General features: G+C 42.9%; 1 protein-coding gene across 9 annotated transcripts in view; it reads left to right on the forward strand.

The window, feature by feature from the left end:
- Positions 1-14,417, forward strand: part of CLPB (ClpB family mitochondrial disaggregase) — a 203,164-nt gene that overhangs the window by 171,275 nt on the left and 17,472 nt on the right. For all 9 annotated transcript variants that reach the window (XM_007491041.3, XM_056795035.1, XM_007491042.3 and 6 more), the window contains 2 exons: positions 5,410-5,487; positions 9,227-9,282. In XM_007491041.3, the coding sequence (XP_007491103.1) occupies positions 5,410-5,487; positions 9,227-9,282 (134 nt within the window). The remainder of the gene's footprint in view (positions 1-5,409; positions 5,488-9,226; positions 9,283-14,417) is intronic.

Raw genomic sequence — 14,417 nt, forward strand, 5'->3', positions numbered from 1 at the left:
CTTACAAAGAACTGCCTTAAAATAATCAAAAGGTCTCTAAGGGGAGGACACACTAAACCTCTTAACTTATTCCAAAAAAAAAAAAACAGCCTGGAAATTACAATGAAACAGATTTTAACTCTGTGTTGGGAAAAACTTGATAACAGAACTGCCCCAGAATGCAGTGACTAGTCCCTAGTGAGTTCCCCAGCTGTTTGACACTGTGGATAGAGTGCAGGGTCTGAAGGCAGGAAGTCTTGCAGGAAGTCTTGAGTTCATATCTGGTCTCATATACTTACTAGCTGCATGGGTGAGTCACTTAACACTGCCTCTATTTTATCATCTGTAAAATGTGCTAGAGAAGGAAATGGCAAATCAACACAGTATCTTTGCCCAAAAAACCCCAAATGGAGTCACAGTGAGTTGGACATAACTGAACAAGTACCTTTACTGCAGTTCTTTAAACTGAAGCTAGCCTGCACTTGTCAGAAATATTATAGAGGCAAAGGATAACCTAGATGCCATCCTCAGTAGTACCTTTCACCCTTAGATTATGCGATTCATTATATAAAAGTGAATCACAGAAGTGACAGGTGTAAAGCATAGCCTATATTTCCTCTACCCCCATAGCCAGAGCCCCTAGATCTCCCTAAAGTTTCAGTCTTGGGTTTGAGAAGGCTTTTCTCCCAAAGAAGTTATGTCACATGCATTCCAACATGCCCTACTGAGGTGTCTTGAGTTTCCTTGCCTTCTCCCTAGTTACCAGGCCATGCCATACGCTTCCCTATCTTCTAGTCCCTCTTTCCCGATACTGTTTTTCATTCTGTCAGTCTCTATCCACCCAGCTATTTTTCTCCTCAGACCTGATTAGAAGTACCCCAGTTGTAATTGCTTAAAGGTTGACGTTTCACCAGTTTCACAATGGGCCCTAATCAAACCAAACTCTCAGATTCAGTGGCATTGACTGCTCAGTGAGTTCTGTATAGAATTTTAAAAAGCTCTTTAAAAAGCCTAGCATTAGGAAGGAAAAACAATAGCCCCAAGCAGAGTATGTACCCTTTGCTCATATGGTGTTCTTGACATAGGCAGTCAGGGCTGTTATCTCTGAAAGAGCCATAACCTGGAAATCTGTGCCTTAGAGGAAGAACCTTAGAGATCATCTAGTCCAAGTCACTTATGTGTCAGATGAGGAAATTGAGACCTTATCCAAGACCTCATAGCAAATAAGTCACTAAGCTAGGCTCTGGGTTCTTCCCACTGCAACACACCCTAATCTGTGCCTGTGACAACCTTTGTCCACCTGAGGGCCAGCCCAGCTAAATGGAAAAAGAATAGAGTATATAGGCCATCATATTTTGACCACAGCAGCCTCTAAACCAGTGGTTCTCAACCTCTCAATTTGTAGCAATGAGAACATATAATGCATATCGGGTATTTACATTCCGAATCATAACTGTAGCAAAATTACAGTTTTGAAGTAGCCACAAAAATAATTTTTTGGTTTGGGGTCACTGCAACATGAGGAACTGTATTGCGGGGTCACGGCATTAGAAAGGTTGAGAACCACTGCCTAAACCATCTGCTAAAATAAGGGTGCAGTGGTCATGGTACAAGGCACCCAGATAATGAAACTATGGGCTCTTTGAAAGATCATTTTTACATGTTTAAGAGCTATAGGAAGAAAGGAAGGAGACAAGCATTTAAGTAGCTACTATTGTAATAGGGCGGTGTTGGGGATGGGATAGGATGGATTATATTAAGCCAGTATCAAGATGTTACACTGTGAGTTGAAGACCAGTAGTCAACTCTGACCAGGGCAGAACCTGGTCTGAGATCAACACACAGACCACTCAGTAATACAGAAAGTAATTTAATTAAATGGGGAAAAGGTAAAAGGGAATCAAGATAACCCTAATGCTAACCCCACTAATTAAAATCTCCCTAAATCTAAATGTCTCCGTAAGGAGAGTCTTCACAGAGATGTTAGACTGCTCTAATCTTTCCTCACTTACCTAAAATTCCCAGTCCTTGCACTAGCTATTTCTGCACTAAATTCCCTTAGTTAGTATTAAAAGAGTAATGGTCCATGATAAGCTTGGCAGGGCCCAGGGAAGATCCCAGATCCAAAAGGTCCTAGACCTGGTCTTACAATCACTGCAGGCAGGTTGTTTAGAATCACCAACTTCTTATCCAAGGAAATACAGCACATAAGACAGCAGGCAGGATAGGAAACAGGACTCTAAGCACTCAGGACAAGCAGCCACACTCCCCAGATACCTCCAGAGAGAGAGACCACCAGACCCAACAGTCTCTGAGTAACAGCTTAATCCTTCCTGCAGAATTCCAGATTCTTTTCCTTGTTGACCTCATATCACTGTGTCCTCTGCAAAACCTGCCAAACTTGTCTTCCTTATAATATTAAGTTCAAGACATTGTACTATGTGCTCTAAAAATTTTTTTCATTTGAACCTCACAATAATCTGGGAGGCAGGTGCTATTATTCCCATTTTGCAGTTGAGGAAACTGATGCAGGCATAGGATAATGATAGCTACTAAGCATCAGGGCTAAATTTGCACTTGGGTCTTCATGACTCTGGGCCATGTTCTTGTCAGCTATGCTACCTAGCTGTCATACTTCATATCCTGGCCTTATTGATCCTAAGGACAACCAAGACCTTCAGGTCTTTTTCACATAATTGTCTAATTCTTTGTAATATATACATATTTATCATTATCATTATTATTATTATTATCATCATCTCTGACTGGGTATAAGTAGCCATGGTAGGCACTAAAAGACTGTATGTAAAAAAAGCTGTCGAGGGAATGAACGCAAAGATAAAAGACAGTTGTCCACCTGAATAACATTAATTTTTTTATCCACATATACATTGATTATTCATTGCCCATCATTTTCTCTAGTTATTTCTCATGTAGGAATCTGGTATCTCTCAACTCTTTTCTCCTCCAAGCTAGGCCAGGACCTAGGAGGTGCTCAGTACAAATTGTGTGGTTTGCTGCAATCCAAACCCAGTGAGCATCATTTATCAATTCCCCTGCCCCCAACCCCCATGCTCCCCTTTCATTGGTGAGCTTTTTGGCCGTGTTTGTGTGTTCAAGGGACAGAAGCTAGAAGAGGGAATGGGAAGATTGGCAGTCATTTTACAGGAAGATTGCTTGAAAGGATTGTGGGCTATTTATCCTGTAGAATAGGAAATCTAAGGAAATGTGCTTACTGTCTTCTAGGGTTAGAAGGGTGCATCTAGAACAGTATCTTCATTTCCAGATGTCAGATTTTCTATAACAGGCAACATTCAGATTTGCTTGGAGTTCTCCATAAGGTGGGACCATCTGAGACAACTTCTTATTCCACCTTTGGATAGCTCTAATTCTATAAACATTTGTCCTTATATCAACAACTCTAATTTACCTTTCTGCTCCTTGAACCCATTAATCCTAGTCATGTCCTTTGGGGCCAAGAAGAACAAAGCCAATCTCTTTTTGATATGGCAACCTGTGAAAGGCATCAAGAACATTTCTTTCCCTTTAAGCTAAACATCCTCATTTTCTTCCACTAATCTTCAGAGTAGATCTAGAGTAGAAGACAGGCCAAGAATGGTGATAGACCTGGATCCCTTACCATATAAGGATCAGTTTTAGGCCCTGGAAAAGGGAAGACTTAGGCCAGGAATCAAAATGGAAGAGACACTAGTCTTATGCTGCTGCAAACAACAGAACTAAGGCCAATGGAAAGAAGTAACAGAGAAGCAAATTTCAACCCAATTTAAAGGAAAACTTACTAATCATTAGAACTGTTCCAGAGCAGAACTTATTACCTCATGAGGTTCTGTGTCTCCCAACTCTGAAGGACCAAATAAAATAATGTATAAAACCCTCTGGGGAGCCTTTGAACACAGGTAACATGTTCAATACAGTTTAGGTCAAATGCTCCAGATCCTGATTGATCTGTCACATATCCACAATGTGAACTTAAGCTGAGCCAATCATTCTCAGAGTTTTCGTGTCCTCATCTATAAATCAGTGAGGTGAAATAAATCAGGAGTCATTAACCTTTTTTTATTTCATGGACCCTTTTGACATTCTAAAGAATCCTATAAGCCCCTTCTCAGAATATCTATAAATGCAAATAATAAAATTCATAGGATTTCAAAGGAAGCCAGTTATATTGAAATTAAAAGGTATAATTTTTTTTTTCCTTTTCAAGTTTACAGACTCCCTGAAATATAGCCACAACCTGGTCTTAACCCCTTGGGCTAGGTGTTCCAAGGTCTCTGACATTTTGTGATCCTGTCAAGGTTGCTGTAGAAGAAAGTCCTATACTTGGAAAAAGACTTGATTTTGATTAGTTAACCTTTTTTTATATTAAACCTTTCCCTTTCATTTTAGTATCAGTCCTGGGTATTGGTTCTGAGACAGAACATCGTAAGGACTAGGCAATGGGGGGTTAAGTAACTTGCCGGTGGTCACCTAGCTATGAAGTATAAGGGAAAATTTGAACTCAGGACCTCCCATCTCTAGGCCTAGCTCTCAATCCATTGAGCCACCTAGCTGCCCCATAGATAACCTTTTATGGTCCCTTCCAATCCTGAGATTCTGTGACTTTCCTAAGGACCATGAATGAAAAAGAGGTTGTCAGTGCTACCCTAAACTCTGTTGGTGGTTTCCCCGTCCCAACATCCATATCTCCTCTCCACTCTCCTCCCTTCTTGTCTGAGAAAGATGAGGCCTGATTAGAATAAAACCACCCTGACACACCTATATCTTCCTCCACTGTGCCTGCCTAGCTTCTTGTCTGCCCTGGCTCAGGGTTCAATTTTCATTCTCCTGTCTTGCCAAGGAGGCAGTATGCCATAGTGGAAAAAGAATGTGGATTTAAATCCCAACTGCTCCTTATTGTCTAGGTGACCTTAGACAAAATATTTCTCCTCTTTTGGCCTCAGTTCCCCCAGCTTTAAAGTAAAGGATTGTACTAGACAATCTCAATCTTTTGAGCCTATGAATTTCTCACAAAGGATATGGGTGACAAACATGAGCTGTCAACCTCCTCGACTTCTCCCTTGTGCCCCCCCCTGAATTGTTCCTGCCCCTCCCAGCCCTCCCTTATATATAACCCTTCCTTCATTCACCATCCACCCGCCTTTCAGTTTCCCTGGCAACGTTGAGTGCTCATCCTGGAAAACTTTATCCGAAATCTGCTCTGGGCAGCTTTCCAAATCCATGCTAACCTGATTAGGTGTCTCTGGGGGCCTTGCTGGCTAATCAAATTAGGCAGCACTAATGGTAGCGAGGACTTTGAGTGGGCACGGAACAGTAAAACATATTGTATACTTAGTGATAATCATCCCGGCTTCTGTGTCATTGATTTATCTGCCTCCCTGCTTACTCCCTTTTCTCTGTGTTTGACTGCAGCGATCCGGAGGAAGGAGAATGGCTGGTATGATGAGGAACACCCGCTTGTCTTCCTTTTCTTGGGATCATCAGGGATAGGTAAACCAAGCCAAAGATGGAAGACGGAGCCTGCAGGGGTGGGAAAGAGGGGAAAGGGCAGCCTGAACCTGCCTGGAACAGCTTCGACCACATATATACCCAGCCCACACAATTTAACAAGACCTGTCTCCTGTCCTGAGGTGGAGTTGAGGTGGTTGGGAGAGGGAAGTATAGGATCCAGCCCCAGAATTGTCAGGTTCAAATTGATCCAATTCAGACCCCATCACCTGAGTGTCTGCCTTATAGAGAGCACAGTGCTCAGGCAAATAGGAGAAATAAAAAGTTTAGATAAGGCACAGGTCTTGCCCTCATGGGTCTCACAGTCTAAACAATGAGCATTACTGAGAGCCAGGTCACAGGCTAGCTGAGAGGATGAGTAGGGAAGATATTCTGGACTTGATGGAGTTTGTCATATAGCATAGAGAGCTTAAGACCCCAACATAGATAGCAAAAATCTGAAGGGAGGGCATCCCAAGTATCAGGAACCTGGTGAGGGACAAGAACAAGAGTCACATTTGAAAGACAATCTGGCCAGAATAAGAATTTTGTGGAAAGGAAAGTCCAAGAGGAACATTTCACCCCATGCTCAGATAGCAAAGGGGCAGACTTTTAGCCTAAATTGATTTCCAGATATTTGTATTTTCCATGGAAGGCTCCATGTTCCTGGCTCCAGTTCCCCCTTGACAATGTGCAGACCCCAATCTGGCCAGCTCTCAATTATCCATCTGGAGACTGGTTGCTCTGGAGATCATTTGTAGCTGCCATGTCAGTCTCCAGGCCTTCTCTTCCCCTCCCACAGCCACCCTCCAATTCTGTTAGGATTAGCACAAAGTACACTTGAAGAAATTGGAGAGACCCAGTGGTACCCATTGCTAAGTACACAGGAGGAAGGTGCTCTGGACATTCTGACTGGATTCGGTGCAATGGAAAACAGCCTGTGGCCAGTACATTATCTATTGTTTGAATTGATGGATAACTCAGCTCTTTTCCTTTGACTGAGAGTCTGAAAAGCTGCCTGTAGGCTATTTCAGACCTGAGTCCCTGCTCTGCCTCTCTGGGCCTGGTGTAACAGGCAGCCTGGCTGAGTCACTGACAGAGGAAAAGGAGATTCATAGTATCTGCAGCTCCATACAGACCCACACTCTCACAGGAAAAATTAGAGCCATATGCTTTATATGTCCATTAAGGCTTCCTCCACACAGACCTAGAGGCCATGGATACCCCCAGAGAAGAACCTTTATCCACACATTTTATACTTCTGAGAAGAAACAGAAAGGGATTTGCAGGGCCACTCAGCCCTTATCACCTACTTTTGGTGAGGGAAGGGAGGTACCTTCACACTGATGACCTCATCAAGGTCAAAGCTGCTGCTTTCGATGCCCTTTATCCTGCCAGTCCCCCAAATACCAGACAGCCCTTCCCCAAAAGGAAGGCCTTTCTCACTGTCTTCTTCAGGAAATCTAGAGTCAGAGAAACACATCCTCAGCTGGACACTTGCCATTTTTGTGACCTAGGGCAAGTCTCAATTCCTCTCCTTCTGTTACTTTGGGCTCACTCTTCATTTCCCTCTATATCCCAGTTCCATTCCTACCATCTGAGTCTTTATTTTGCAAAGAAACCTCTGGTCTATTGGTATCTCAGCATACTAGGGCAGTGAAAGAGAATGAGACAAGATGTCAGGAGAGACCTGGACTTGAATCTTGCCTCTGCTACCTGCCAGCTAGCTATAAGACTGTGAGCAAGGTGCTTAGCTGATCTGAGCCTCAGTTTCCTTATTTGCAAAATGAGAACTTATCCAGGATTTTTGTGAAATTCAAATGAAATGGTGTGTATAAAGTGCTTTGTAAACTTTAAAAAGCTAGACAATGTCAGTTATTACTCTCATCATTTGCCTTTCTTATCCTTCAAATCCCCCCCTTTTCCAAGAAGCCCTCTCTTTTCTCCCCAGACCACATTGACTACCCAAAGCACATTACTGGCCCTCCCAGGCATTTTGACATTTGATCCTCTTCAAGCGGACTGTGTTCTATGGTCAGACTGTGTTCCATATCCAAAGCCAGACTGTGAGCCCCCTGCAGACTGAGTCAGTGCTTCTCCTAGCGTAGCTACACATTGGCCATGGTCAGTCAGATCCTAGGATGAGGTCCAGCTTTAGCCTCTCCCATCCAAAATGTCCCTTGGCTCTAAGGATCAAAACTGAAAAGTCAAGTGAAGTCAACTATAAAGGTCTTGGTGGTCTGGCTACATCCCTCCCACTCTTGTTCAGGGCTGCCCTATGGAGGCCACTTATTTAGGAAGTATCAATAATAATAAAAGAACAGCTGGAAGAATTGAGATTTGACGCACTTTAGAATCTCTCCCCTTAGCAAATATCAACTCGGTTATCTGCTTGTAGCATCTCTATATAGTGAATTATCTGTGATATAGTTCTTAAGCCTAAGCTGGTCTTCACACCTGCCAGTCCAGCATGATGCTGGCTAGCAGTGTGTTATTCAGGATAGACAGTCATGTTGATACTAACAAAGAAAATCTGTCTCGGGAAGGAAAGCTGGATTCCCAAGCCAGACACAAAGGACCCCACTGCTTTCCACTGGTGCAGATAACTGAGACCTGACTATATATCCTTACCTAACCTAGAAAGTGGGATCTCCTGTAACTAACCACCAAGATATCAGATCCTATTTGGTTGGGGGGGGGGGGGCAATCATATTTCTTAGTAATGGTGGTATAATTTCATTCATTACAGCTTCAGGGTTTCTTGACAAACACCAGATCCTAAGATTGGGGAAGGAGAAAAGAAAGTGAGACCTAGGCCCTTCCCCTTCACAGTTTGGGAAAAGCAAGTCTCAAAACACCATTGGATATGAGGAAGGGTAGTTCTGTTTTAGTGCCCTGTAGGCATGTGGAGAAGACAAAAGAAGGGGATCTTCCTGGAGCTGGGTAGGACTTGAAGGATTAGGGAAAGCCTGGATTCTAAAGGAAGAAATCCAGGCTGCTGCCAAGATCTGAATCTCACTCCTGTATGGGATGGGGCACAGGCAGCAGCCAGGCCATTACTGCTCTTCTGCCCCAAGCCTCAGTCTGGACCACCTTAATTCAGGCTCTCAGGCCTCTTGCCTAGATGATGTAATGCCTCCCAACTGGTCACCTTGTCTCCAGTCTCTCCCTTCTCCAGTTCATACACATACCAGCCAGAATAATCTTCCTCATGCAGAGATCTAGCTATGTCACTCCCCTGCTCAGAAACCTTCAGCAGCTCCCTATCTCCTACAGGAAAAAATACATTAATTAGCCCACCATTAAAGGTATTCCCCAGTCTGATCCTAATCCATCTTTTTAGCCTTATTTCACAGTGTTGGCTCTCCCATGCTATAGTTAAACTTGTCCATTCTTTGTACAGTTTTCATACATCCATACCCAAATATCTCCACTTACTTTGCCATCTCGGCATGCATACCTTGTCTCCTTTATCCTCCTTTTGAACCCCCTTCCCCACCCCCACTCTCAGGGGCATCTCTTAACCCACACTCTGTGTGTACCTCTTTTGTGCCTTTATGGCCTAACTAGGGCTACAGTCCCTTGTATTCCTTTGAGTCTTCTTTCCTCCTGCTCAGTGGTAAGGAGGGATCCATAGTCATCTTTCTGTCCTCAGCAATGAGTGTAGATAGGGTCTTTAGAACTAAGAAATGAGAGTTAAGCAATGACTTTTTTCCTTCCTCTCCTCTCCTCTCTCCATCAGGGAAAACGGAGCTGGCCAAACAGACAGCCAAGTACATGCACAAGGATGGCAAGAAGGTAAGAGGCCAAGCCCCACGAGGGCAGGACCAAAGCGCCTGACTGCCCTTTGGCTAGTTTAATGTGTCCTTGGATCATTGCCTCTGCAGGCAGTAGGAATGGTAGAAAGATCCCTGGAGAAATAGTCTTGGGCCTCCTGGGTTTCTGGTACTACTTCAGCCATTGTCTTGCTATTTAGTTCAGCCTCTCTCCATTTTTGTTTTCTGTATAGCCATTTGTCTGTCAAGGATATCCTAGTGTAGATATTTCTTCTATGTAAAGGTTGTACCTGAGGAAAGCCATAGTCCCCTCCAACCCTCTCACCTATAAAATGGGGAGCATAATCACTGCCCTGCTAACCTCCAGAGACAGATGTGAGGATCAAGTGAGATACTGAATGGGAAAGTGTCACTAAGCAACAGATACTGAGAAAAAATCCAGGAGTCTGAGTGGATTGCAAGTTCAGTGTATCAGCCTTGGGGCATAGCAGCCCAACAAGCAAACACAGTGTTAGGCTGCATTTGGATGCTATATAATGTCCAGAAAGAGGGAGATAGAGTCCTGCTGTCCTCTGCTTGTCATACCACAACAGCAGAGCTGCATGCCCACTTCTGGATGCCACATTTAGGAAGGACATTGTTAGCAGTCAGCAGATCCAAAGAACCTCATCCAGAGGGGTGAGAAAACTGGAGAGGGAGTCATGCAAGGGTCAACTGAAAGGACTGGAGATGAAGAACTCAGTATCTGGGTTCAGATAACTAAATGACTGTCATGTGGAACACTTGGATTAGATTTGTTCTGCTTGGCCCCAAAACACAGACGTGGGAGCAATAGGTAGAAATCAAAGAGGGGTAGAGTTTAGCTTAAGGTAAAGAGAAACTTCCTGTTATAGGGAGTTATGACAAGACAAATCAGACTGGCAGATCTCAAAGTCTGTGCTTGGAGGCATGCTGACCGTTATCTGCAATGTTGTTCCCCAGAGCTTCCTTTCCTGATCAGAAGGGATTTGGACTAGAGGCCCTCTGAAGGCCTTTCCAATATAGAAATTCTACAAAGTGACTGAAAAAGTTAAATGAGACACTGCATCTTAACTTTGGCATCATAATCATTTTCCAAGGGAATCTGTGTTTAAAGATCATTACCTTGTTGGCCAATAAAATTTAGAAGGATTTGTTATCCTTTCATCCAAGGACTACCCCATGCAGAGGCCAGAATCTGTTTCATTAAATTATCTCCATTGCTCTTTGTTTCTTATACTTAATAGAATTTCTCCCATTTCCATAGCCCTACTTAAAAAGTCCAGGCCTTCAGCCCCCCTGACCCCAAAAAGGATAGTCAGAGCTACCTCCTCAGTGGCCTCCCTGCCTTCAGTACATCTCCCTCCATCCTTCCTGAATATTGTGCCTTAATCATGTTCCGCTAGCTCAGCTCTGATCATGCCCTTCCCAGGAACCTCCCATAACTCCCCCATAGTCCACACTAGAATGAATGTGTCTCAGCTCAGTATTCAAGATACTCTCCATGGTCTTTGGCCTTGTATCTCCCATCCTCCCTTCATCCAAAGTAGATAATTTAATATTCTCCAAATGACTCCCATCCATTTCCATCTCTAAGTCTTTGCACATTCTTCTCTTTCTGCTTCCCTCCCTTCTTTCCTTTTCTTACCCTGTGTCCTTCCAGGTCCATTTCAGTTGCCATCCCTTCCATGAAACCTTCCCAGATCTCTTAAGCTAGAAGTAATTTCTCCCTCTACTGGCCCAGAAAAAGCCGTGTTCTTTCCTGGCAAGAATTAGGGCTTTTCCATTTTTGCCTGTCCAGTTGGGATAATGAATTCTTCATTATGAGGTGTTTAAGCTTTGACTGATTGGCCATTTGTAGAAGGGATTTCAGTTCAGATAGAATTTGGTCATAATGACCTTGTGAGGTCCCTTATAACTCCAAAATTCTGCTCATTCTATAACTCAAACATGAGGCCCTACAGATAGTTCTCAGAAAAAGTTTTTTATGAATTGACTTTCCAGTCTGACAGGAAATGTTTTCATCCAGAGGAGTCATGTCAGGGAGATGGTCATTAAGGTCCTCTTGGGAATGTTTCTATCATAGCAACCAAACTGGCCCCAACAGTCTTCTGTAGCTATTCCAAGCCTCCTCTAGTACTTCTCTCTAGCTAACATTGGCCTGAAGAATGCCTGGGGACTCGATGTCCCTACAGTATTCCACATGGAGACTCTAGCTGAGGATGTAAGCTGTTGTTTAGGACCCTGGCCTACAAGTGGTACCAGGATACTTGCCTTTCTACTTTGTAAGAATTATTTAATTTCACATTGGTAGATGTTATTAAGTGGAAGCTGGTTGGCCAATTGTTTATTTTTTTATTTTGGCTCACTTTGTACTTATGTCCTCAACATTTTTTATCCTTTGTTTAATATAGAAAAGTTTTTTTCTCCCACCACCATCCCCCCTCCAACTCCCCATCACATTTAAAAAAACAAAATCTTTGTTCAAAACAAATATGCCATAGTCAGACAAAGCATTTCTCTCATTGGTCACATCTAAAACATGTCTCCATCTGCCCCCTCAATCTGACACCTCTCTCTCTGGAGGTAGGTGGTTATTGTGGTTCATCATCGGTCCTCTGGCATTGTGGATGGTCAGTGTGTTGGTCAGAATTCTTAAGTCTTCCAAAGTTGTTTGCCATTTCTCTTTTGTTGCTAATGAATAAATTGTTTCCCTGGTTCTGTTTATTTTTACTCTGTATCAATTCATAAAAGCCCTTCCAGATTTCTCTAAAACCATCCCCTTCAGCATTTCTTACAGCACTCCATTACATTCTTCTGCTATAATTTATTCAACTATTCCCCAAATGATAGGCTTTAGTCTCCAGTTCTTTGCCACCAAAAAGAGCTTCTTTTTTATTTTTTTTTAACTCTTACCTTCTGTCTTAGTGTCAATTCTAAGACAGAAGGGTACAGGCTAGGTAGGTAATCAGTGTAAAATACCTTGCCCAGAGTCATTGTCTGAAGCCATATTTGAACTCAGGATCTCCCGACTCCAGGTCCACTGTGTTACCTGACTGCCCCAAAAAAAGCTTCTTATAAATATTTGTACATATGAGTTCTTTTTCTTTTCCTTTGATATGTTTGGGATAAAAACCTGGTTGTATTATAGCTGAGTCAACAAATATACACAATTAATTACCTTTGGGGACATGTTCCAAACTGTATGTGGTCTGGGAAGCTTTTATCTCTTTACTGAGGTCATTCTTGTGCTTCAAGTTATTATCATTAAATCTTATTAAAAAAATATTTGGAAGGGGCAGCTAGGTAGCTCAGTGGATTGAGAGCCGGGCCCAGAGGTGGAAGGTCCTGGGTTCAAATCTGACCTCAGATACTTCCTGGCTGTGTGACCCTGGGTAAGTCACTTAACCCCCATTGTCTAGCCCTTACCACTCTTCTGCCTAAGAACCAATACTCAGTATTGATTCTAAGACAGAAGGTAAGGGTTTATATATATATGAGTATTTGGATATTAATTTTTATCCTACATTTCCAAGTTAGCAAACATTTATTAAGTGCCTACCATATGACTATCACTGTGCTTAACTAAGCTGGGAATACAAAAGATCAAAGACAGGCCTTGCTCTCAGAAAATGTATAATGAGGGCAACAACATGAAAACAATTATGTACAAACAAGCTATAGACAAAATAAATTCTATATAATCTGAGAAAGATGGCAGGGCAATTGAGCCATTTCACAGCTCTACCAACAGGGCATTGAGCTACTTGACTAACTGACCTCTTGTGAGGGAGGTTGTAGTGGACAGTCTTCTTTCAGTAGATTGAATTAGATCTCCTCTGAGTTCTCCATCACTTCAGAGGTTTTGAAGTATTCACAGCCTAGCACACCAGTATCAAGCTCTTGAACTTATTTTTCAAATAAATAGTAATCCACATTATTACAGTACTTAAAGATTTACTGAATATTTTCCTAATATCTTTGTGAGGTGGATAACACAAATATAACAATAACCCTATTTTACAGATGAGCAAACTGATTAAAGAAGTGAAATCACTTAAACCTTGGCCTCCTGCCTCAAATCCAACATTCTTTCTACTCACTTTTCCTCATTGCCTTCAGACATCCCAGTTCAGGGTCCATACGTGCTTCTGTGACCACAACCCCTCAGGGGCCAGGCCCACCCCACCATTATGCCAGTCTCAGAGAGGCACTAAGCCAAGGACAGAATCCCACTCCTAGCACCCTTTCTTCTCCAAGCCATCATCTCCATCTCTCCACCCCCCACAATCCCCAGCTCTCCAGTTCTCCCCACCTCAGCAAATCCCAGAGTAGGCCACGTGGCAGTGGGCGCTATGTGTCATGTTAATATGATAGTCTGCACAGATAGCTTGCTGAAAGACAATTAATCAGGTTGACAGCAATTCCGACAATTAGCACTCGGGAAAGGGTCATAAACTAGGCAGACTATTAGGGGAGATGCAGTTAGAGGCAGGAACCAACTGATTAGGAATGAAGGATTCTTGGTCGTTTCATTTTAATACTGTCAGAAAGGTTGATATTTAATTACAAATTATAATCTTATCTGGTCTGTCTTCATACGTCTTCATACATGCAGTGCCGGGAATCAAAATAGCTACAGATTTGCTGACACAGAGAAGAGTTTGTTAGAAGGCTAATGGGAAAAGAAATTTTCCTTATTAGAACGTTTCTGTAGGCAGCAGAATCATGCCCTCATTGGATGTCATGGAAGATGGTCCAATCACTTCCCTTTATAGCATGCCTCCTCCAGAGAATAATCCTAATATCATTGCCACAGTCCTGTGAAGGAGGCCAGATATATGGGGTTAGCTCCATTTTACAGATGAGGAAACGGAGGCAGAGAGAGAAGTCTTTCTGTTTGGGTCCCATGGCTGTGGCCATATCCGTGACAGCCCTAGCTGGAATCTAGACCTAGGGACTTGTAACTCCGCGTGTATCTTTGACAGCACAACATCAAGGGCCACCTTAACCCTCACAGCACATTGGACTCCATTTCACAGTGTTGTCCAGAGAGACAAGAAGTCTACCAGAGCTGGCCAAGGTTTACTATTCTTTCTTTTTAAAAGTCTCAGCACTACTTTTCTTTTTGAGGGGAAG

This window comes from Monodelphis domestica, chromosome 4, assembly GCF_027887165.1.
Source record: "Monodelphis domestica isolate mMonDom1 chromosome 4, mMonDom1.pri, whole genome shotgun sequence".
Lineage (NCBI taxonomy): Eukaryota > Metazoa > Chordata > Mammalia > Didelphimorphia > Didelphidae > Monodelphis > Monodelphis domestica.